The 22,782-nt window shown below is 38.6% G+C and overlaps 1 protein-coding gene across 2 annotated transcripts in view; it reads left to right on the forward strand.

Moving 5' to 3' along the window:
* Positions 1 to 22,782, forward strand: part of CMSS1 (cms1 ribosomal small subunit homolog) — a 394,265-nt gene that overhangs the window by 361,988 nt on the left and 9,495 nt on the right. For both annotated transcript variants that reach the window (XM_027558092.1, XM_027558053.1), the window contains 6 exons: positions 9,426 to 9,497; positions 12,101 to 12,230; positions 17,349 to 17,408; positions 18,363 to 18,465; positions 21,751 to 21,811; positions 22,244 to 22,331. In XM_027558092.1, the coding sequence (XP_027413893.1) occupies positions 9,426 to 9,497; positions 12,101 to 12,230; positions 17,349 to 17,408; positions 18,363 to 18,465; positions 21,751 to 21,811; positions 22,244 to 22,331 (514 nt within the window). The remainder of the gene's footprint in view (positions 1 to 9,425; positions 9,498 to 12,100; positions 12,231 to 17,348; positions 17,409 to 18,362; positions 18,466 to 21,750; positions 21,812 to 22,243; positions 22,332 to 22,782) is intronic.

The following is a 22,782-nucleotide window of genomic DNA, read 5'->3' on the forward strand; positions in this document are numbered from 1 at the left end:
CTGATGCTGGAAAAGATTGAAGGCAGGAGAAGGGGATGACAGAGGATGATATGGTTGGATGGCATCACCAACTCAATGGACATGAGTTTGGGTAAACTCCGGGAATTGGTGATAGACAGGGAGTCCTGGTGTGCTGCAGTCCATGGGGTCACAAAGAGTTGGACACGACTGAGTGACCGAACTGAACTGAACTTCCTCATCAAGTGAGCCTTCCCTTAGGGCTGCCTCACAACATTGCCCCTGGCTTTCTCCAGGCCACATGACCCATGAGGGAGTGATCAAGATCATTCAAAACTGAAACCAGAACTAATCTCAGACTCACTCAGAACTGACATCACATCACTTCCTCCATATGCTATTAGAAGTAGATCAGTAAATCCGATCCACATTTAAGAGAAGGGGATGAATACCAGGATACAATGTTCACTGCTAACTATCCTGGGGTCTGGGTACAGTCTGCCCTCTGACCCCTAGTGATTTACATCCCTCCCATATACAGAATGGTTCTTCCCCGTAGCTCAGCTCAGCTCAACTGGTAAAGAATTTGCCTGCATTGCAGGAGATCTGGGTTCAATCCCTGGGTCGGGAAGATCCCCTGGAGGAGGGCATGGCAACCCACTCCAGTATTCTTGCTTGGAGAATCCCATGGACAGAGGAGCCTGGTGGACTGCAGTCCATGGGGTTGGAAAGAGTCGGACACGACTGAGCGACTAACACTACTACTACTACATATGCAGAATATATTCACCCCTCCCAAGGCTGCAAAAATCTCATGCCATTACAGCATGAGTTCGGTGCCCAGAATTTCATTGTATAGATCAAGTCCACATGCAGTTGAGGTTCCTTGGATTTAGTCCCTTAAGTATAGTTCTTTGAGTATATTTCTTCTCAACCTGTGTAACTAAAAAGACAAGTTATCTAACCTCTATATATCCATCACCAAGCAGTGAGACAAACACTGGATGACTTTATAGACATTTCTATTCAAACCAGAGGAACAAAGAGTCATTCATCCACAACATTCAGCAAGTGTTGGGAGTTTCTTAATTAAGTCTTAAGGCTCAAGGTCTTATGGTTCTTGACTCTGCTCTTTGGGTTCTTGTTCTGTCCTTTGAGTCATCCTCTCTTTAAAAAAAAAAAAGAAAGGTAACATGTATTTGCAACTAAGCAGCTCTTTCAGCTTCCTTCTTGACAATAGAAATCTGAGGGTTCATCTCTGATCCTCTCAGTTTCTGAATATATAACTCCTTTAGGAATTTTGTGGGTTTCCTATGATGCTTCTGGGGATTTACTCTATTAGGCAAAAGTCACACCCACAAATCTTTTCCAGATAAACCATCTTTTTTTTTTTGAAACTTTAACCATTTTATTTTGTATCAAAGTGAAGTGAAATTCACTCAGTCATGTCCAGCTCTTTGTGACCCCATGGACTGTACAGTCCATGGAATTCTCTAGGCCAGAATACTGGAGTGGGTAGCCTTTCCCTTCTCCAGGGGATCTTCCCAACCCAGGGATCGACCCCAGGTCTCCCACATTACAGGCAGATTCTTTATCAGCTGAGCCACAATGGAGGCTCATTTTGTATTGGGATATAGCCAATTAACAATGTTTGTAATTTCAGGTGAACAGCAAAGGGACCCAACCATACATACACATGTGTCCATTCCCCCCTAAACCCAACTCCCATCCAGGCTGGCACATAACATTGAGTAGAGTTCCACGTGCTATGCAATGGAATATTACTCTGCCATTAAAAAGAATGAAATAATGTCATTTGCCGTAACATGAATAGACCTAGAGAGTGTCATACTGAGTGAAATAAGTCAGACGGAGAAGGAGAAATACCGTATGGCATCCCTTATACGTGGAATCTAAAAAGAAATGAAACAAATGAACTTGCAAAACAGAAAGAGACTCAGATAAAGCCTTCTGTACCTTGGGCCTCAGCTGAGACAATTATTGGACAAGACCCCTTAAGCTTCCTAGACTTGTGTTTTAGAGAATCACCAAGGCACACCTTTAATATCTTTAAAGACTTTTGTTTGTTTGTTAATTTGGCTGCAACGTGGAGCTTGTGGGATCCTAGTTCCTTGCTGCTGCTGCTGCTAAGTCACTTTAGTCATGTCCAGCTCTGTGCGACCCCATAGACGGCAGCCCACCAGGCTCCCCTGTCCCTGGGATTCTCCAGGCAAGAATACTGGAGTGGGTTACCATTTCCTTCTCCAATGCATGAAAGTGAAAAGTGAAAGTGAAGTCGTTCAGTCGTGTCCAACTCTTCATGACCCCATGGACTGTAGCCTACCAGGCTCCTCCGTCCATGGGATTTTTCCAGGCAAGAGTACTAGAGTGGGTTGCCATTTCCTTCTCCCCTAGTTCCTTGACCAGGTATCAAACCTGGTCAGAAGTTAAAGTACAGAGTCCTTACCACTGAACGGCCAGGGAATTCCCTTTAAAGATTTCTTATGTGATTGTGTCTCTGTCCAAAAGTTTTGAACAGGGTGCTCAGATACCATCCATCTATCACCTTATTTTTGATACATTTCAAATTTTCAAAATCAGTACAATCCGCTCAGATGCTTCAGCATGCATATTATTTTTTAAAGTTCAATATTTATTTTAAAATAAATATTGAAATATATTTTAATATTTAATAAAATAGTATTAAAATATTTATAAATAAATAAAAATTTTAAAGTTCTTTTCTTCCCTTTTAAAGTAAAGTTAACATACAAAAAAAATAGAGAAGTGTCGAATGTCCTCTTCAAAACTGCTTGCCCCTGAGGCAACCATTATTCTGATGTTTTCCCCCCAAAATTAGTTTTCCTTTTTCTAGAATTTCACACAAATTAAATCATACAGGGTACACTCTTTGGCTCTAGATGTCTTTTATTCAGCATAATATTATTCAGGCTCATCTGTGTTGATGATAGTGGTCTTTCTTTGTTTTCTCTTTCTTTCTTGTTTTGCTGAGTGGATTAGTCTGTAGTGCTGTCATAACAAAGTGCCTGAGTGGTGTAAACAACAGAATTTTATTTCTCACAATTTTGGAAGATGGAAGTCCATGATCAAGGTATTGACAGGCGTGGTTTCTCCTGATGCTTTTCTCTTTGGCTTGTAAATGGCTGCCTTTTCACTGTGTCCTCACGTGGTCTTTCTCTGTGTATGTACATTCCTGGTGTCTTTTCCTCCTCCTACAAAGACACAAGTCCTGCTGGATTATGACTTCATCTTTATGATCTCTTTGTCTTTAATTGCCTCTTTAAAGGCCCTATCTCCAAATATGGTCACATTAGGGATTAGGGCTTCAGCATATAAATTATGGGGGTCACAGTTCAGTTCATAACACTAAATAATATTCAATTATATGAATGTGTCACAGTTTATTATCCATTCTTCTATTAATGGATGCCTGTGACTATTTCTTGTTAGGGTCTATTATGAATAAATCTGAAATCAACATTCATATACAAGCCTTTTTGTTAACATAAATCTTTATTTCTCTTGAGTAAACACATAGGAATAGAACTGCTGGATCATATTTAGTTTTGCACAAACTGCTAGACTTTTTTCAAAAATGAGTGTTCCATTTTTCCACTTCCACTGTCAGTGTATTAGTTTTACTTGCCTTATTCTCTTATCAACTTTTGGAGTTATCAATCTTTTTATTTAAACATTTTGGTGAGTGTATATTGAATAACGTTTGACCAAACCAAATAAGCAGTTCTAAGTTGCTTGTTTTTTAACTATTTTATTTATTTACTCATTTATTTTATTTTTGGGTGTGCTGGGTCTTCATTGCTGCGCATAGGCTTTCTCTAGACAAGGTGTGTAGGCTTCTCATCGAAGTGGCTTCTGTTGTTGTGGGGCACAGTCTCTAGAGCTGAGGGCTCACTCATGACACACAGGCTTAGTTGCCCCACGACATGTGGAATCTTCCCGGACCAGGGATTGAACCCATGTCCCCCACATTGGCAGGCAGATTCCTAATCCTGGACCATGAAGGAGATCCCTAAGTTGTCTTAATTTTTACAGTGAACATGCTTGTTTTTGTTATAAAATGACAATTTAAATTTTATCTTTTTACCAAAGCAATAATCAAACACTATTAAAGGTTTTTTGGCCACTTCCCTGGTGGCTCAGAGGTTAAAACATCTGCCTGGAATGCAGGAGACCCAGGTTCGATCCCTGGATTGGGAAGATCCCCTGGAGAAGGAAATGGCAACCCACTCAAGTACTCTTGCCTGGAGAATGCCATGGAGTGAGGAGCCTGGTAGGCTACAGTCCATGGGGTCGAAAAGAGTTGGACACAACTGAGCAACTTCACGTCGACGACGACGAAGATTAAAGGTTTTTAGTGGAAAAACAGCAGTCTTCTTCCCTTCTCTTATCTAAGTCTTTCCTTAGTGGCAACCACTCTCAGTCTTTAGCTGTTTTTCTTATTTGCTACCTTATATTTTATATTGCAGTTTCTTGATTTCCCAATTTTTGACATTATCTTCCTGAGGTGGCATACAAGGACAAAATCCTGTCATCTATGCCCTATTCCCTCTCCAACTGCTACCTCCTCTGCCAACACAATATTACATTTTGGTTAGAACAGTTGTCACTCTTTCATTATTATGACCATGGAAATACTGTTCAATGCCGAGAAAAAGAGAAGCTATAATCATCTCTACTTTATTATACAATTGTTTATTTTCATGGCATTAATAATTACCTCATTTCTTCATTTGCCAGACTTGCTGTGTTCCTATTGTTAATTGCTCCCATATGTTACAACATCTCTTCCACATGCCCATAAATAATATTTTCCATATGCTCAACTAGAACAGTTATTGTTCTTTCCTACGCATCTCCACACTTTTTTTTTTTTCCATTTGGAATTGGTTATTTTCTAGACTTGCAGAGCAACTGAGACTTCTCTTTGCTATTCCCTCAGTTGTCTTCTGGATTGGTTTCTCTATTCACTGAATCCTATATCATCCTCTTCCTTAATTTAGCCCTTTATTGTGCTGGAATGGAGAAGGCAATGGCACCCCACTCCAGTACTCTTGCCTGGAAAATCCCACGGATGGAAGAGGCTGCAGTCCTTGGGGTCGCTAAGAGTCGGACACGACTGAGCAATTTCACTTTCACTTTTCACTTTCATGCATTGGAGAAGGAAATGGCAACCCACTCCAGTGTTCTTGCCTGGAGAATCCCAGGGATGGGGGAGCCTGATGGGCTGCCGTCTATGGGGTCGCACAGAGTCGGACACGACTGAAGTGACTTAGCAGTAGCAGTGCTGGAATAGAGCATTTAGTATCCACAAGTAGGAAGTAAATTTTTTGAGACCTTAAATATCTGAGAATGTTTACTGAAATCTAAACATTTTCCTTTTAACTTGACTGATAGTTTTTCTGGGTATAAAAAAATCTATAATTTGCAAATAAATTTTCCCCATACTTTTGAAAGCTTTGTCCCACTGAGTTCTGGCTTTCATTACTGTTGTTGCAAGGTCTGACACTATTATTTTCTTTGACCTTTTTATTATTTATGTTACTGTTTTTCTTTTGAAGTTCTTAGAGTCTTTTGTTTGTCCATGATGTTCTGAAATTTCATAGTAATTTTCCTTAGTGGGGATATTTTTCTTATCCATTGTACTGTATACTTAATGGACTTTGAATTTGGAGTTTCATGTTCTAGAAAGTTTCTTTTAGTTATGGAAAGTTTTTCTTATTTTTTAATCACTTCTTTCCTACTGTTTTATATGATTCTTACTTTCTATAATACCTTTTATTGTCATGTTGACTCTCTTAAGCTGACTCTCTAATTTTGTTACTACTTTTTTCTTATTATTTTTCATCTTTCTGGAAGATTTTTCTACTTTTCTTCAAGCCTTCCTCCTATATTTTTATTCCAACTTTCTTATTTGTTTTAATGTTTTTTTCTGATTTTTTTCCCTTGTGTATAGCATCCTGTTTTTGTTTCATAGCTGGAAATTCTTCCCTCATCTCTCTGTGAATACTAATTATAATTGTTTTGAATAATTTGTAATCATTTTGTTTGTAATTGTACTTCTAAGAATAGTATTGTAATTGTAATTTGTTTCCTTGGGGTTCTTTCTTCTTTTTGTTTATTTGCTCTCATGTTAGAGACTTTCCTTAGATGTCTAATTAACTTTAGCTGTCTAGTCATATTGAAGAGAGATATGCTAAAAAGTTGATGGAAAACTTTTGTGCATAAATGGGACTTGTCAATTAGTAGAGCTCTTGGTAGGGTGATATGATAAGAAAGCAGGACTTTTACTATGGAACCCCCAAAGTCACTCTCTTGTGGCATTTGTCTTAGGTTATGTTATTTTTCCAGAGAAGAATTCAGTAGTCTCCTGCCTGTACTGTGTAACTTGGCTTGAGACATCCTGAAAGAGGGACAAGAAAAGGAGATGAGTCTCAGTCTCTGCCCTGTCTCCCCTGTGCTAGACTTCTTGGTCTTCTTATTCTCTCCAGAGCATAAATCTCTAGTCTTCTGTCAGGAAGAGCAAGATGAGAGGAAGCAGTAATAGGATAATTGCTTGGCTGCCTGGACAGAAGATAGAGCCAGATGGGAGTAGGAAGGAGGCAAATCATTTTAAATGTAAACTTTCATCCAGTCTCTTTTTATTTCAAGCCCTTTCCCCTCGGTAGTACCCTGTACCACCCACTACTCAACCTTTTCAGGGCCAAGTAGGTGAAACAGACACATGTATTGCTAGCTGCCAGCTCTCTAGAAACCCAGGTCCTAGCTGTCTCTCTCCCTCTGCTAAATAGCATCCATCCAGTTTCAGCCACTTTCCATTTTTCAAAAAATTGTTGAAATCTCTCCACTACGGTTGTCCTCTCTTCTGGTTTCTTGGTCCTTACAGATTTATATCTTTTCAGTTTCCTTTATTTTCATTTTAGTGTTTTGCAAATGATTTGCCATGGTTAAAACCAGAAGCCTCCTTCTTAAAGAATATAATTTTTGACACTTTAAGTAATTGAAAACATACCCCCAATTAATTGCTTTTCTAAATGCTTAATAAGTTTTCCTGTTAAATGTTTTGGGGCAAATGTGATTCTTCTAAATCTTTAACTTAATACTCCAGGTACATATATTAAAAATCACTGCATAAAGAAATGACATAACTTATTACCTGCCAAAGACAGACACTCTTGGAATTGATTCTATAAATGGTTAACTGGCCGGCTGTGGTGCTTCCTCATCTTCTTACCTCGTCTCTCTGAGGGTAAACATCAGCATTTGTAAGGCAGTTAGCAAAGGTTAAGAAATTTCAGTACTGAGGGATTTGTGTTTCTTCATAAAGTCATCTTACTTTTATGGAAATTGATCCATAAACTCGCATCTTCCTTAGCATCCTGCTGCAGCCAGCTAAAGTGACTGCTCCCAGAACATAAATATCATACTGTATTTCCTTTAAGATGACGTAAGAGTTTGAACCTAATATACAGAATCTTGACAAAAGCAATTGTCAAGCCTGTTTTTTTTTTTCCCTTTGCATGATTCAGAATTGTTGATTTTTTTTTTTTTCCTTCTGGAATTGGAGAATCCATGTCCTTATAACTGAACTCATTTCCACATTTAATTTCTGTTGTGTTTAATTAGCTTTGTAAACCTAACATGAATACAACTCCACACATTGAACATACACTCGGAGAGCACCTCCATTTGCTAAATAGGGAAATGAAATAGATTCTACATTTGCTTCCCCAAAACCTTGCTACTGGTGACAAGATACTGCAGTATGCCTTGAGGCATCTAGGGATCTACTAATTGTATGCAGGCTTTGCCATAGGAGCATAAGCCGACATTGACCTGATCTGGACCTGATCTGTAACTGGACTCTTAGGACTGTCTGGCAGCTTCTGTGACATATTAGCGGCCATGGCCCCGGTTCTAATTGGCATCAGATTAGAGTGTATCTGCATCTACAAGACAGTTTAACTTTCTAAATAAGAGAGATCATAATATCTTTCTTTCTTTAGCTATGATGCATTTGTACTTTGCAGGGTTTTTGTTTTAACTAAGAAGCAGCTGAGATTTCAAGATTCCCACTTGAATCTACTTCTCTACCACTGAAATAGAGTCTAGAAACTGCTGGTCCTGGCCCCATGCCTTGAAGAAATTATATAGCGTTTTATTTCTCTGGCTTCAGGCCATAGGCATTCTTAATCTTCAGACTGTCTGCAAACTTTAATAGAAAGCTTCATCTGTACTCATTTTAAACAGAACCAGTGGAGACAAGATTGGTTTAGTTAGTAGTTTACCAGCTAAAACTGAGTACTCTCTAGTTGGAATGGAAACTCAATGAAGAAAAAACTCAGAATAAGTTTTCACTTACATTTTATATCTTACTTGGCAACTGGTTTGAAAATGTTGCATAAAAGATCCAACACAGGAAACATTTTATACAACTGCTTATGATTAATAAATATGGAATTTGAAGCATTCCGTTTTATAAATCAAAGTCTTAGCCCAAATTTCCTGTTTTTCTACGCTTAAAAAAAGAACCCTTAGGATAAAAATAGCACTAAACTGTATAGGGTACTCCAGGGGTCAAGGCTACAGGCAAAATCAATTACTCAGGATGCCATGGTGCTGAGACTTTTGTCAGACCATTAGCAGAAACATTCATTTTGTAGTCACTGTAGATAAGGCATTCGGTGCAGCTGGTTTTATAAAAATGTAAGTAAATATATCCTACTTCAGATTTTCTGTGCCTATTGAGAAGAGGAAAGGAATGGATAACAAAATGATGTCAGTGACTTGGAAATACAGTCTCACACATTGCTAGTTAGTAGACCACACCAGTCATGCTAGTCAAAGACTTTTATTTTTACTATATCTTAATTTTAACCATATTTCTTTCTGCCTATATTTTACAAACCTGGCCACTGTCTTCCACTTTTAATACCCTGTACCACCACCTCAAAACATATATTCACTCACTCACACATTTTGACCTTTGTTCATAGGTCCTGTCTTAGGTCATCTGCAGTTTCTCACTTTTACAAATTCTCTCAGCCAGCCCCTGCATAATAGCCTACAGTGGATGTTGCAACATTTCTTTGTCCGTATTACCAAGATATTCTGAAGAATACATGCATGACAATAGGTAATTTGGGATTCATACCGTTAGTTGACAACCTCATCATGCTAAGTGAAGTGAAAGTTGCTCAGTCCTGTCTGACTCTTTGGACTCCATGTACTATACAGTCCATGGAATTCTCCAGAAATCCAGGCCAGAATACTGGAGTGGATAACTGTTCCCTTCTCTGGGGGATCTTCCTCACCCAGGGATCAAATGCAGGTCTCCCACACTGCAGGCAGATTCTTTACCAGCTGAGCCACCAGGGAATGGCTCATCACACTAAGATGAAAGTTTTCTCATTTGCGTTTCTTTTTAGCCTAAAGAATGTTTCTTGATACAACCAAAGGAAACAAATGAAGATGCCACCAAGACCAGGAAGAGGAAAAAGGTAATATTATTTTTTACAGTGATGTGGCCCTGCGTGGTTTCCATCACATTGTTATATTGTGTACTTTGATGAGGCAGTTATTGTAATCCCCACTTTAGAGATTCAAAAGTTGTAAAACTCACTGAGCTTTGGTGACTCTCTTAAGGTCACTAGTAATAAGTGTTTCTGCTGGAGCTAAAAATAAATTCTTAGAATTCCTATTTCAGCCTTGTGGATTACCAGGCATCTTTGTTACCCTGTGTTTTCACTGTGGTTAGAAGTCAGACATGGGTTTCTAATTTTAGAAGGGGCCCAGAGCTGTCCTGCCCTCTGGCCCCTCTGGATTTATCCAAGAAAAGAAATTTACCAACCTTCTTTTCTTAACCATTTCATTTTTTAAAAAATCTTATATCTTAGAGTATTAATAAGAAAAGATTAAGCAGATGAAAGTAGTGTAAGTATAAGGCATTTCTGACTCTAAGTTTGAACCATAATTTAAAGCAAAAGACTCCCCTTGCATTTTCAGATTGCCTGTGAACATATGGGAAACTCGGTTGCTCCTATACAGACTTTCTTATGAAGAAAGTGTGGTTAGCTTTGACCTTCTACCACTGTTGTGAAAACAGCAGTGTAATTCTCTCCCTGCCAAGAAGGGTCTACTGCTTTGGTCAGCAGAGGAAATATGATTGGGATTAGAGGAAAGAAAATGGACTCAAACCAATTACTTACCAGCAAGCTTTTAGAAGACTGAGAGTGTGTGTGCCTATGTTTTCCTTGCCTGCATATGGCCAAATAGGAAGATGGGAGATGCCAAATTGGCTGAGGTTTGGCAAGTCCTTAAAGAAATGACCTTAACTTCTCTTTGATAGTTTGTACAGTAATGGCCTTAAGAGTGTTACATTCTTGGGGCTCAAGGTCAGAACTCTAGCTAGATAGTTTAGCCTTGGCTGAGGTCATGCTGAAATGTGCCCACTGATGACATTTTTTTTTTTTTTTTGGTAAAGTTGATTCATTTGACAGAACTTTGTTCTTGGCAGCGGTATGAAAAGGAACATAGTATGGACGGAGGGGGGAAAAGGTGGTGTAGGAGACAAGGAAGGACCTTTCTGAAGTTTTGGTGAAATATTAGAAAGATATAAGAAGGGAAGTTCATGATGAAAGTTAAATGAACAATTTATGTTCCTAGTACATTGCAGGCATTGAGTATATGCTACACAAGTAAATCCAAATCAAAATAGATGTTGTAGAGCATTTCCTGTTCTGCTTTTCATGGGGCCAATTCGAGATGTCTCTCCCAAGACTTGAGCATTGAGGGTCTTAAGTGCCCTTTTTCAGTGTACTTCTTTGCTGAGATTACTCCTGCAGCTCTTACTTTAATCCCAGAAATCCAAACTGAAACTCAGTGCCTTAAGATCCAGGTTACACAAGAAATTCTCAAATTCTACTCTCCCAGGAATACAGATCTTATGAAGCTTAGAAAGGGGTTTCCATAAGCAAGATTTACCGACTTTTAGGGCTTCCTTGGTGAAAGTCGTGTGGCTCAGTCGTGTCTGACTGTTTGCGACCCAATGCACTATAGCCCACTGGACTCCTCTGTCCATGGAATTCTCCAGGCAAGAATACTGAAGTGGGTAGCCATTCCCTTCTCCAGGGGATCTTCCCAACCCAGGGATCAAACCCAGGTCTCCTGCATTGCAGCCAAATTCCTTACCATCTGAGCCATGAGGGAAGCCTAAGGTGGCTCAGTGATTAAAGAATCCACCTGGCAGTACAGGAGACATGGGTTCGATCCCTGATCTGGGAAGATCTCACATGTTGCAAAGCAACTAAGCCCGTGTGCTACAACTGTTGAGCCTGTGCTCCAGAGCCCTGGAGCTGCAACTACTCAGCTTACGTGCGGCAACTACTGAAGCCCGAGCACCCTAGCCCACGCTCCACAAAAAGAGAAGTCACCACAATGAGAAGCCAGCACACCTCAATTAGAGAGTAGCCCCTGCTTGCCACAACCAGAGAAAGCCTGTGCAGCAATGAAAACCCAGCATGGCCAAAATAAATAAATAAATAGTAAAATAAATAAAAATTCTAAAAAAGAAAAAAAATCCACAAGGATCATTTACAGAAACTGACCACATGCCTGGGCATAATGCAAATATCAATAACAGTTTTTAAAGAAATAGTATCATATTGACTGCAAGCTCTGTATATAACACAAGTAAGTGAAAGAATAAAAAAATAAAATAAACACTTATTGACTTTTAACAGAAAATGCCTGGAGAATCCCAGGGACAGGGGAGCCTGGTGGGCTGCTGTCTATGGGGTTGCACAGAGTTGGACACGACTGAAGCGACTTAACAGCAGCAGTACCTATTATAGACTCCTGCAAAATTTTTAGTTCTCCTAGAAATCATAGACCAAGGAGTCTCTTAGATCATCTGCTTTTCAAAGCAGTATTTATGTCTAAAAAGTATCTTTCAAGTTTTCTCAAGTGTATTTATTAGAACTCCCATTCACACTTGGCCATCACCAGATCCTATTTACAGTTTAAATGCCAGAGGAATCAACCTATCCTCAGCCAAATGCCACTCTAAAAATCTGTCTTCCCATTTTTACTTCTTTCTCGTCAGAAGAAAATTACTGATATTCTTGCAAAATCAGAGCCAAAACCAGGGACACCTGAAGACCTACAGAAGCTGATGAAGGACTATTACAGCAGCAGTCGCTCAGTGATTGAACTAGAAGAACTAACCCTACCAGGTACAGCCAGGCTTCCTGTTGTTCTTCCCTCTAATGAATGTGTTTTCCATGTACTAGTACTCCTTTCCTGAACCTTATCATTTTAACTGTTGGATGATTTCTTCATTAAGATGCTAAATGGGATTTGTTCAATCTAATAGATTTGTAAGTTTTTTCACTGCAAAGGTATTGGGTGTGTTTTGGGGACAGATTTTTTTTTTTTGTACAGATTTTTCAATGAATAAGAATCTTTAATGAGGATAGAAGTTAAATAAAAATAAAGCACACATTTAAAAGTATAGGTGATTAATTTACTCATCCTTTATAGACAAGAACTTTAGCTTTAATAACATTTTAGTTTTGTTGTTGCCCTCATCATGGATGTCTAGTCATTGTTGTGCTTTTAGGGTAGTATTTTAGCTTCCAACCAAGACTTTCTCAAGTAAACCATCTAAAGATATGAACAAAATTCTACATTTTTTAGCAAGGCTGACACCTCACCACGTATGATTCTTAAGTATACTATTATATGAGATCTACTGCCTTAGAATATTTATAATTAAGTTAAAAATATTGGAAAATTCTTTTAAAAACCAATTTTAATTAATTTCAAAATAATGACGTAATCTATTACTCTTTTCTTCTGAGACTGAAGAAAATAGATGTCATAAAATCAAACCACAAAATGTCAGGCACCACTGCTTCAGATGATCTATGTGTAGACTACTAGGAATATCTAACACCGCTTTTGGAAAAAGTCAAAGGTGGCTTGATTTCCTTTTTCCATTACAACTTTATACTTTCTAGAGACTTGAGAAGCTGAAAAACAGTCCATTCCCTGAATTTTTATAATTCTTTTATAAAATGATGTGTGCATTTTCTTTTTTAATGCACACTGGATTGGAGATACCAGTTCCCCTGTCTGTTCCTTTTCCAAAAGAAATGCCCTGTAGAGAATTGAAGGAACTCATTTCTACATGAGTGAGTCCTGAAGTTTCCTACTTACTGAGCTCAGAAACCCCAATAGCAATTAGAGATGACTCTTCTAAGCACAGCCCCTCCTCAGGAGGAGAGCTCCTCCTGACTCCTCTATCTCAGGAACCAGGTGCTGTAACACAGCCTCTTCAAGGTTTAACTGAAGTTTGATTTCACTGTGACTCAATAGTCAATTTTCCCTTTTAGTTCTTTTTTTTTATTTAAATTTATTTATTTTAATTAGAGGCTAATTACTTTACAATATTGTATTGGTTTTGCCATACATCAACATGAATCCGCCACGGGTGTACATGTGATCCCAGTCCTGAACCCCCTCCCACCTCCCTCCCCACTTCTAGTTCTTTGTTAGAATTGCAGAGAGTCAAAAGTCAGAAGAAATCTTTAAGGAGTCACTTGAGTTCCATAGTGAGTTTATATTATATCATCATTAGAGTTCAATAATATAGTTAGGTAAGAATATGTGGTCATGATTAACTTAGGGGAAAATATTTAAAATATGTTAAAAGAAGACTGTTGTAGCCAAAAGGAACAGGTTTTCATTTTTAGTTAAGAAATTAGGCCATTCTGAGTCACAGTGTACGAAAACATCATAGGAAAGTTTTAGAGAAAAGGCCCATCACTACACTGTCAGGGCCGAGACAGAGAGGAGGTCTCTGTTATTTGAAGGAGGGACATGCCACCAGTTATCAGAACAGTCTCAGGAAGGGGCATATATTACTTATATGGATATAAGTAATAAAATATTGTTCCTATTTAGTTTGCCCAGTGTCTGACTTGGTTGTGGTTTGCAAGTTGTGCCTGTAGGGAAGGAACTTGTCTTTTCAATTAATACTGTGCACTGTACATTGTTAATGTCATATACATGGGAACTTAGAGTTTTGAAGCAAGAATCACTTAGAGCTAACTCAGCTGTCCTCCTGAGAGCTGCATTGTAGTTCAGATCAGTGCTAAATGCCTGTAAGCAAATGAATCACCCAGGAACTTAAAAAGCAAATTCCCAGGCCCAGCCCCAAGGAATTCTTACTGTGCCAAGGGGACTCCATTCCAGGAATCTGTATCTATTGTAATGCTCTGCAGGTGAGTCTGATCATATCCAGACTTGGGAGATTACATTTTTAAAGATCATCAGAGGCTCTACAACAGGATATAGAGGGCAGCATCTTTGAAGTTACTCACATACTGTGAATTTGTATGCACTGGGTCACAACATAAGTCTCATTTAATTCAGTAATAGTTTACTCCCTAACACTCTGATGTATTTATAGACAGACTTCTTCTGGTATAAAGAATTTGGATGATAAACATGCTTTTTTATACATCTTACAGAGTTAATAATACTACTGAGTTGCTAGACCATGATCATCGTTGGTTGATCAAGGCCCCTGTGTTTTATTGCTGTTTGTTTCATTGTCTTTCATTGTGTTGTTGTGCTGTGTTGTGTTAATGTTGTATTTTGATGTATTATTCCTGCTCTTCCCCACCCACACTCCAATTTCCTTTCTCCATAGGCATCAATTCTAATGGGTTCCTGTACATTTTTTAATATGCATATGTCATATTGTTGCATGTGGAAGCTTTTTACAATTTATTTAAATGAAGTTGTGCTGCACCTCTCATTCTCTTTCCTCCCTGAACACTTTTTCAGGATGCCTGTATAGCTTTATGTACATGTAGTTCATTGCTTCTAAAATGCTACATAGTATTCCAGTGATTTCATCTACCACTTATTGCTCATGCATTTTCTCCTATATGGATGTTTAGGTTGCTTCTAGTTCTCCAGCATTATAAATAATACTTGTATGACTGTTTTGAGTGTGTCTTTATATACTACACGAGAATTTCTTTCCATAATGTTTCTTTCTTTCCATTACATTCCAGGAATGTAATCCTGGGTTCATAGGGATATCAGTTCAGTTCAGTTCAGTTCAGTCACTCAGTCTTCTCCGACTCTTTGCGACCCCATGAATTGCAGCACGCCAGGCCTCCCTGTCCATCATCAACTCCCAGAGTTTACCCAAACCCATGTCCATCGAGTCGGTGATGCCATCCAGCCATCTCATCCTCCGTCGTCCCCTTCTCCTCCTGCCCCCAATCCCTCCCAGCATCAGAGTCTTTTCCAAGAGTCCACTCTTCGCATGAGGTGACCAAAGTATTGGAGTTTCAGCTTTAGCATCAGTCCTTCCAATGAACACCCAGGACTGATCTCCTTTAGAATGGACTGGTTGGATCTCCTTGCAGTCCAAGGGGAGTCTCAAGAGTCTTCTCCAACACCACAGTTCAAAAACATCAATTCTTCAGCGCTCAGCTTTCTTCATGATGTACACCTTAATTTTATTACAATCCAGCATAGCAATACCACTTTGTACTTCCACCTGTAGTTCCCAAGAATTTCCATCAGCCTACCTTCTCAGCAATGCTTGGTAGATTATACATCTTTTTAACAATTGCCATTCTAATGTATATGCAAAATGTTATCTCATCTTATAGTAATTTGCACGTCCATGGTGACTGGTGAGTTTGGGCATCTCCGCAAAGATCCATTAGCTGTTTCAGCTTTACCTTTGTATATTGCCTATTTCCATGGATTTGAAAATAAAAATGTTTCATTAGTCCACTGAATGTACAACAAGCTTCTATTTCACTACTCTAAAAAATGATGGGCAGTCTTCTTTGGAGAAAAATGTTTGTTGAGGTCACTCATTATCAGAGAAATGCAAATCAAAACCACAATGAGGTACCATTTCACGCCAGTCAGAATGGCTGCGATCCAAAAGTCTACAAGCAATAAATGCTGGAGAGGGTGTGGAGAAAAGGGAATCCTCTTACACCATTGGTGGGAATGCAAACTAGTACAGCCACTATGGAGAACAGTGTGGAGATTCCTTAAAAAACTGGAGATAGAACTCCCATACAACCCAGCAATCCCACTGCTGGGCATACACACCAAGGAAACCAGGATTGAAAGAGACACATGTACCCCAGTGTTCATCGCAGCACTGTTTGTAATAGCCAGGACATGGAAGCAACCCAAATGTCCATCAGCAGATGAATGGATAAGAAAGCTGTGGTACATATACACAATGGAGTATTACTCAGCCATTAAAAAGATTACATTTGAATCAGTTCTAAAGAGGTGGATGAAACTGGAGCCTATTATACAGAGTGAAGTAAGCCAGAAAGAAAAACACCAATACAGAACACTAACGCATATATATGGAATTTAGAAAGATGGTAACGATAACCCTGTATGAGAGACAGTAAAAGAGACACTGATGTATAGAACAGTCTTTTGGACTCTGTGGGAGAGGGTGATGGTGGGATGATTTGGGAGAATGGCATTGAAACGTGTATAATATCATATGTGAAATGAATCACCAGTCCAGGTTCCATGCAGGATACAGGATGCTTGGGGCTGGTGCACTGGGATGACCCAGAGGGATGGTATGGGGAGGGAGGGGAGAGGGGGGTTCAGGATGGGGAACAAGTGTACACCCGTGGTGGATTCTTGTTGATGTATGGCAAAACCAATGCAATATTGTAAAGTAATTAGCCTCCCCCCAATTAATATAAATAAATTTATATTAAAAAAAAAAGAAATAAGGCACCCTGTGCTCTGGAAAAACTGGCAGAACAGGTCCTCAGATAGACTATTTTCAGGAGACAATTTTATGAGCCCTATTCTTGCATCTTTTCATATCTAGAAAAGCCTTCATGGTGAGTGTATGCTTTTTGTGACTAGCAGTAACCTTCATATGACTAGTAGTAGCAGAAATTTTCTGCAAAAACATGTGCTTGATTGCATGTACTCTCCCTTTACTAAAATTATATGTATACTGACCTTCCTCCCTACCTCTTTGTAACAGTTTTTCAGAGCTATCTGAAATGCTGTCTCCCAGGCTATAATCTTCATTTTGTCCCAAATAAAACTGAACTCACAGCTCAAAAAAAAAAAAAAAAAGATGGGCAGTAAAAAGTATTATTGTTGATGCTGCTTTTGTTTTAAATGCTCGACAACACTCTAAAATAAATGAGTCCTCAACTCATTAATGTTGTACAACCTGTTCAAGAATACATCATTCACATTTAATGTTTCGAGTGTGTGTTTGCAAAATCCTCTACAAAGTATGCTTCTCATATTTCTAGACTCCTGCTTCCTCAAGGCCAATGATTTAACTCACAGTCTTTCATCATATCTAAAAGAAGGTAAGTAAACTCATTTTTTAAAAAACTATTCATCAAATTGTTATTTCCATTAAAACATGAGGTTTGTCTCTTTAAAATAAAAACTTTTAAAACCTCAAATTTAAAATGAAGTTTCCATCCTAAGTGGATTTTAAATTGATGTTTTTTAGGTCCATCTTGATATTAATTTTTATTTACTTTAATTTTTTCTTGTTTTTCTCTGGTTTTGGGGATTTGAGTTTTGGTCTTGTTTTTGTTGTACAGCACATTAGATGTATTGCTCTTGGAATCCAGAGAATTATATTAGTGTTCTCATCCCAAGTACCCCATCAGTTTGATGTTTGACTTGGCACAAGTTACTGAGGACTCCTCCAGGACTCTGTTTTGTTATGTGAAGGACAAGGAAGTGGGACTATGATCTTGACCCCAACTCTGAGATTCTGAAATTCTGTTCCCATGTTCAGAACTCAGACCATGGCTATTGCTCAGTCTGACTTTGTCTTTTTCATTGTATGTAGACAGTAATAATTAGATTATTCATGCTAGATAGTCATTTATTGTGACCAATAATGAACTAGTTTAGACACAGTAATTTAGCATTCTTTTTTCACATTCTAACCAATTCCAATGACACTCAACTTGAGTTTATAAACCTTTCTTAGCCTCAAATACAGCAAATGTAAATGCAGGTAATAATAGAATCAGTCTCACTGGATTATTAAGTTTTCTTTGTCTTTTTTTTTTTTTTTGGTACAAACTTTTTTTACTTCTAAAGCTGGTCACAGTTACTTAGCATATTTTATGTTTTGTGGTATAAATTAATGATGTTCCATTTTAATATCTAACATAACCAGAGAATAGTATCTGAACAATGCTCATTATATTAAATAATAGTGAAGAATTGGACAATATTCAACTTTGGAGGCCTTATTTTGCTATACGTAGGGTAATATTTTTCTTATGGTCTTTTTTCAGTCTGCCCCAAATGGGTGAAACTCCGGAAAAGCCACAGTGAGAAGAAATCAGTCCTGATGCTGATTATCTGTGGCTCTGCCATCCGAGCTGTGGAGCTCATTAGGTTGGAAGCTTCACCTGTTCTATTTCGTGAATGTTTTCTGAGTAACCAATATATGCCAAGCTGATATGTTCTATTTGCTGGCAATGTAGCAATGAAGGAAATACACAGAGTTTCCTCTCTCGTAGAACTTACTCTCCAGTGAGGAAGACAGATGATAAACAAATAAAATACACATTATAATGTCAAGTAGTGATAAGTTCTGTAAGAAAAAAACAAATCATGGCAAAAGAATAGAAGAGAATGGGGGCTGCTTTTAAAAGGATAATTGCAGAAAACCTCTCTTAGGAGACTGACATTTGGACAGAGTTGAACACAGTGAATGAGAATGCCAAGCAGATGTCTGGGAGAAGAGTGTTCCAGGCAGAGGGCATAGTATATACAAAAGGCCCTGAGATGCAGTGCAGTTGGAGGAGCTGAGCAGAGGATTCACATGATCTGAATTATCATTCTAAAGGTTCACTTCGGCTCCTGTGTGGAGAACACACTTTGTGGGGGGCAAGGGTAAAAGCTGGGAGATTATACAGGCGATAACCAATTTGGAGAAATAAATGAAAGAAAAGATCTACTTTAAAACCATATAACAAGAAAAAATAGAACACCAATGCATAAACCTCTCAAAATTTAGATAAAGAAAATATTACACAAGGGATGCAGAACATCTTAAACAGAAAGGTGAACCATGTTAAATTGGAAAATTTGATGTAAATATATCTGTTTACCTAGAATAATCTACAAATTTCATAGATTTCCAATGAAACTTCTATAGTTGTTTTTAAAACTAGATAAAATAGTTCTAAATTCATATAATACAAAAGAAATAATAGCTGTGGAAATTCTAAAAGAGAATGCTAATGAAGGCCTATAGTATCCATCAGATTGTTTTATTAAGAGCCATATTGCAAATTCTCAATAATCAAAACAGTATGGAACTGGCACGTGCATGACAGGTCAGAACAGCGGAGCAGAATTATAGGTTCATAAGTAGACACATACGTATATGTACAGAATATGGCAAAAGTGACAAATGAGTAGGGAAAGATAGACTTTAATCATCGGCATTGGAACAACCAGGTAGCCATCTGAAAAAATTAACTTGGATCCACATCCCACTTCTTATACCAAGAAAAATGCCAAATGGACCAAAAATTTACATATAAAAATTACATTTTATAGATAATTTGTAGGTACTTTACTAAGTGCTTTCACACACCTCTTCATTTACTGTAGCTTTTGTAGAATAAACAAAAAGGCTTCCACTGAATCTGTAGTAACATTCAGTATTCAAAGAAGAGCCATCAGAGTAAAATGTGATTTACTGGGACTCAACCCTCTCCCAGAGCCAGGCTCTTGCTTAGCTTTGACCAGAGATAAAACAAAGGAGAATCCAAGTCCTGAAGAAAAAGGAACTTGATCAAATAGACTAAGGTGCAAAGTAGATTCTTGGTAGTTATTTAGCCTCTATTTTTCTAAATGAAGTAATCTGACCATGAGTAGTTTTTAATGATTGTTAATAGTCCTTCAAATCCTTCTTTCCTGCTCGGCACTCACATTAAATTGTAAAATTCCCTCTCAGTAAAACAGAAGTGTTCCTTTTTTCTGCTCTAAACATAACTGATCTTCAAGACTCCAACTGCTTTTGGACAGCTGTCTTTGCTGGCTCTGAAATCATAGGAGTTCACATTGACTTTTCAGTGTTTAAAAAACTACCGCCGCAGAACTTACTTCAGATTCGAACACTAGTGGCAAAGGGGTTGGCCTGAAGGTGGCTTCTTAAAAACAAGTTGTCACATCAACTTGAGCACATAAATGCCTTTCTGAGGGACATAGAAGCACTGTGGTGCTGTACTTCACTTGCCAATTCTCAGTGTTTTTCTGTGTCTTCAGTAATATTATGATCCATTTCAAGCTCAGGTGATTTGCAGAAGGTGATTTCTGAGCAGGCACAATGAACCCTATTCATAAAGGCAAATATTGAATAATTCTAAATTTTGTAAGATTACCTGTTCTCTTGAGAACCATAAGCTATATTAAATATGTCCCCTAAATTGTCTTCTTAGTTAACCTCACCACAGAGAAAGCTCTCACGTAAGTACAGACTCAAGTGCAACAGAATTTGTGTAGAATGAGTCACCATTTGTAACTTCATATATTCCCACTGGTCAGTAATATTTCTCAAGTATAATAGTGATATATAAAGGAGAGTAATATTCCGAGCAGCATTCCCATGTTCTCATCCCAAACATCAACTAGAAGATTATTCTTTTATACCCAATTTTACACATTTATACCCGAAGCATTTCCACATATAAAATTTTACAGATAAGCTCACTCTGCAAAGTCAATAAAAGTAGGGGGCTCCTCTGAATGCAGGGCTGAGCCCTCGGGGCAGCCACACACAGACCTCTGTACATGGCCTTGGGCTCCGGGGAGCACAGGCTGACATCAACGCTAAGATTCTCACAACCAAATTTTGGGTGAGAACTATACTGCAGAGTTTGAAGATAAATTCTCTGCCAGGGATCTAAAGTACAGAACTTTTGTCTTAAAGGTGTTTAAAAACAAAATCCAACCAAGTAAATTAAAGGTCACATCGACTTTTTCAACAATTCGTGGATCAGGCAGCATCCCGTCTAGCTACTAGAAGGACACTCCAAGGGGTTGTGCACAGTGGAAGGTTTTTTGGAAAAAGGGTGGAGCAAGGGGACAGCAGAATGACTGGGAGAGCACACAAGAGCAGAACAACTTATTTTTAGGCCAAAACATCTTTTGGGGTGGGGGAGGAAGCAGCAAGGTTTTAGCTTCCTTTGGGGTTGGAGAGGCCCACAGAACAGGTTGCCTTACTGGGGCTTGACCAGAAATTTCAGACTGGTTGATTAAGATTACATTTCTGAGAGAAGTGGAAACTGTCGTTAGATCAAATATTAAATCTGGGTTCAGTATCACGAGCTTTTAGCATGAGTGATGCCATATTGAGACTGTGGTTTTCATTTTAATACCAATAAAAGGCAAGTCTACATGTTTCAATAATCAAGGAAACCTAAGTAAAGTTAACCTTGTTTCTGAAAGTTAAAAGCCAACCCAAATGCATGCCTGAATAAAGGCCACCCCACTTTTGTTCCAGAGATGGGCTGAAAATCAGAATTTCTGTGTGTGTGTGTATACCCACATATATACACACATAAACAGACACCTTCTTTTAAATAAATCAAAGGGTAATACATAAGTAGTTGGCATGGCCCTGAATGAGTGAGTTTTCTTATGAGTAAATCTATGTCTTTTCATTAGGTCAATGACTGCATTCAAAGGAGACAGCAAAGTTATGAAATTATTCGCAAAACACATAAAGGTAAGCGAGGGCCTGTGGTTCCTGGTGAGGAGTGGAAGTGATGCCTCAGGGCCACTTCCAGGCCTCAGTTTTTTCACTTCAGCCGCTTTACCTTATCTCCTTAGCAAGTGTGTTCTTTGGTGCCTTCCTTACATATTTAACACCCAATCTGATTTTCTTTGCATTCCCTGCCTTTGTCCCCACAACAGTCACCATTCCTCTGTGCTCTGATATTCCTGTACAGAAACTGAGGCTTAACCAGTGTTCTAGGGAGATGTTCTCTTCTGTCTTGATGTTAACCTTCTTTGCCCTGGAAGTTGACCCTAAACAGGAGTAGCTCCTTTTGCTGTTTCACTTCTGCTGGTTAGCTTTTAGTTTAAACGCTCTAAAATTGGCTGTGATTGAACTATCTAATGACTCTTCTTTTCTCCCTTCTCTTCCATTTTGAAATAGGTCCAGGAGCAAGTAAAATTGCTGGAGAAGCGTGTAGTACACCTGGGTGTAGGAACTCCAGGGAGGATTAAAGAACTCATTAAACAAGGTATGAGAAGAGGTAGTAATACTCCTACTCAGAGCTGAGTGTTTGCCTTACCCTGTGTGAGTCTGGAAATCACATGTGTGATGCAGTGAGACCAGACCTCTTGTTTTTAGTTAATTCAGGGTTGGAAGCTCAGCCTTTAGTCTCGAAAAACCAGCCAGCAGGTGTAGTGCAGTGGGGAATGATGAGGACTGTTGCAAACACAGTATGTGTGCCCATCTAAACACATTCACATTGCAGTTGCTTTAAGCAGGTTGGTGGATTCACAGTTTATTACACCAGTTTGCAGCCTCTGGACTTTGTAAGCTAATGTGTTGAGTGTTTCCCTCTCACTTAATTGAGTCTTGGCTCCCCAAGGCTCCCATTCCAGTTGAGGGCTGGTATAGAAAATATGATGAAAGAAAATGCAGTTTCTATGGATGAAATTCAAGTATTCTAGAACATTTCTCGTGAG

This window comes from Bos indicus x Bos taurus, chromosome 1 (genome assembly GCF_003369695.1).
Source record: "Bos indicus x Bos taurus breed Angus x Brahman F1 hybrid chromosome 1, Bos_hybrid_MaternalHap_v2.0, whole genome shotgun sequence".
Lineage (NCBI taxonomy): Eukaryota > Metazoa > Chordata > Mammalia > Artiodactyla > Bovidae > Bos > Bos indicus x Bos taurus.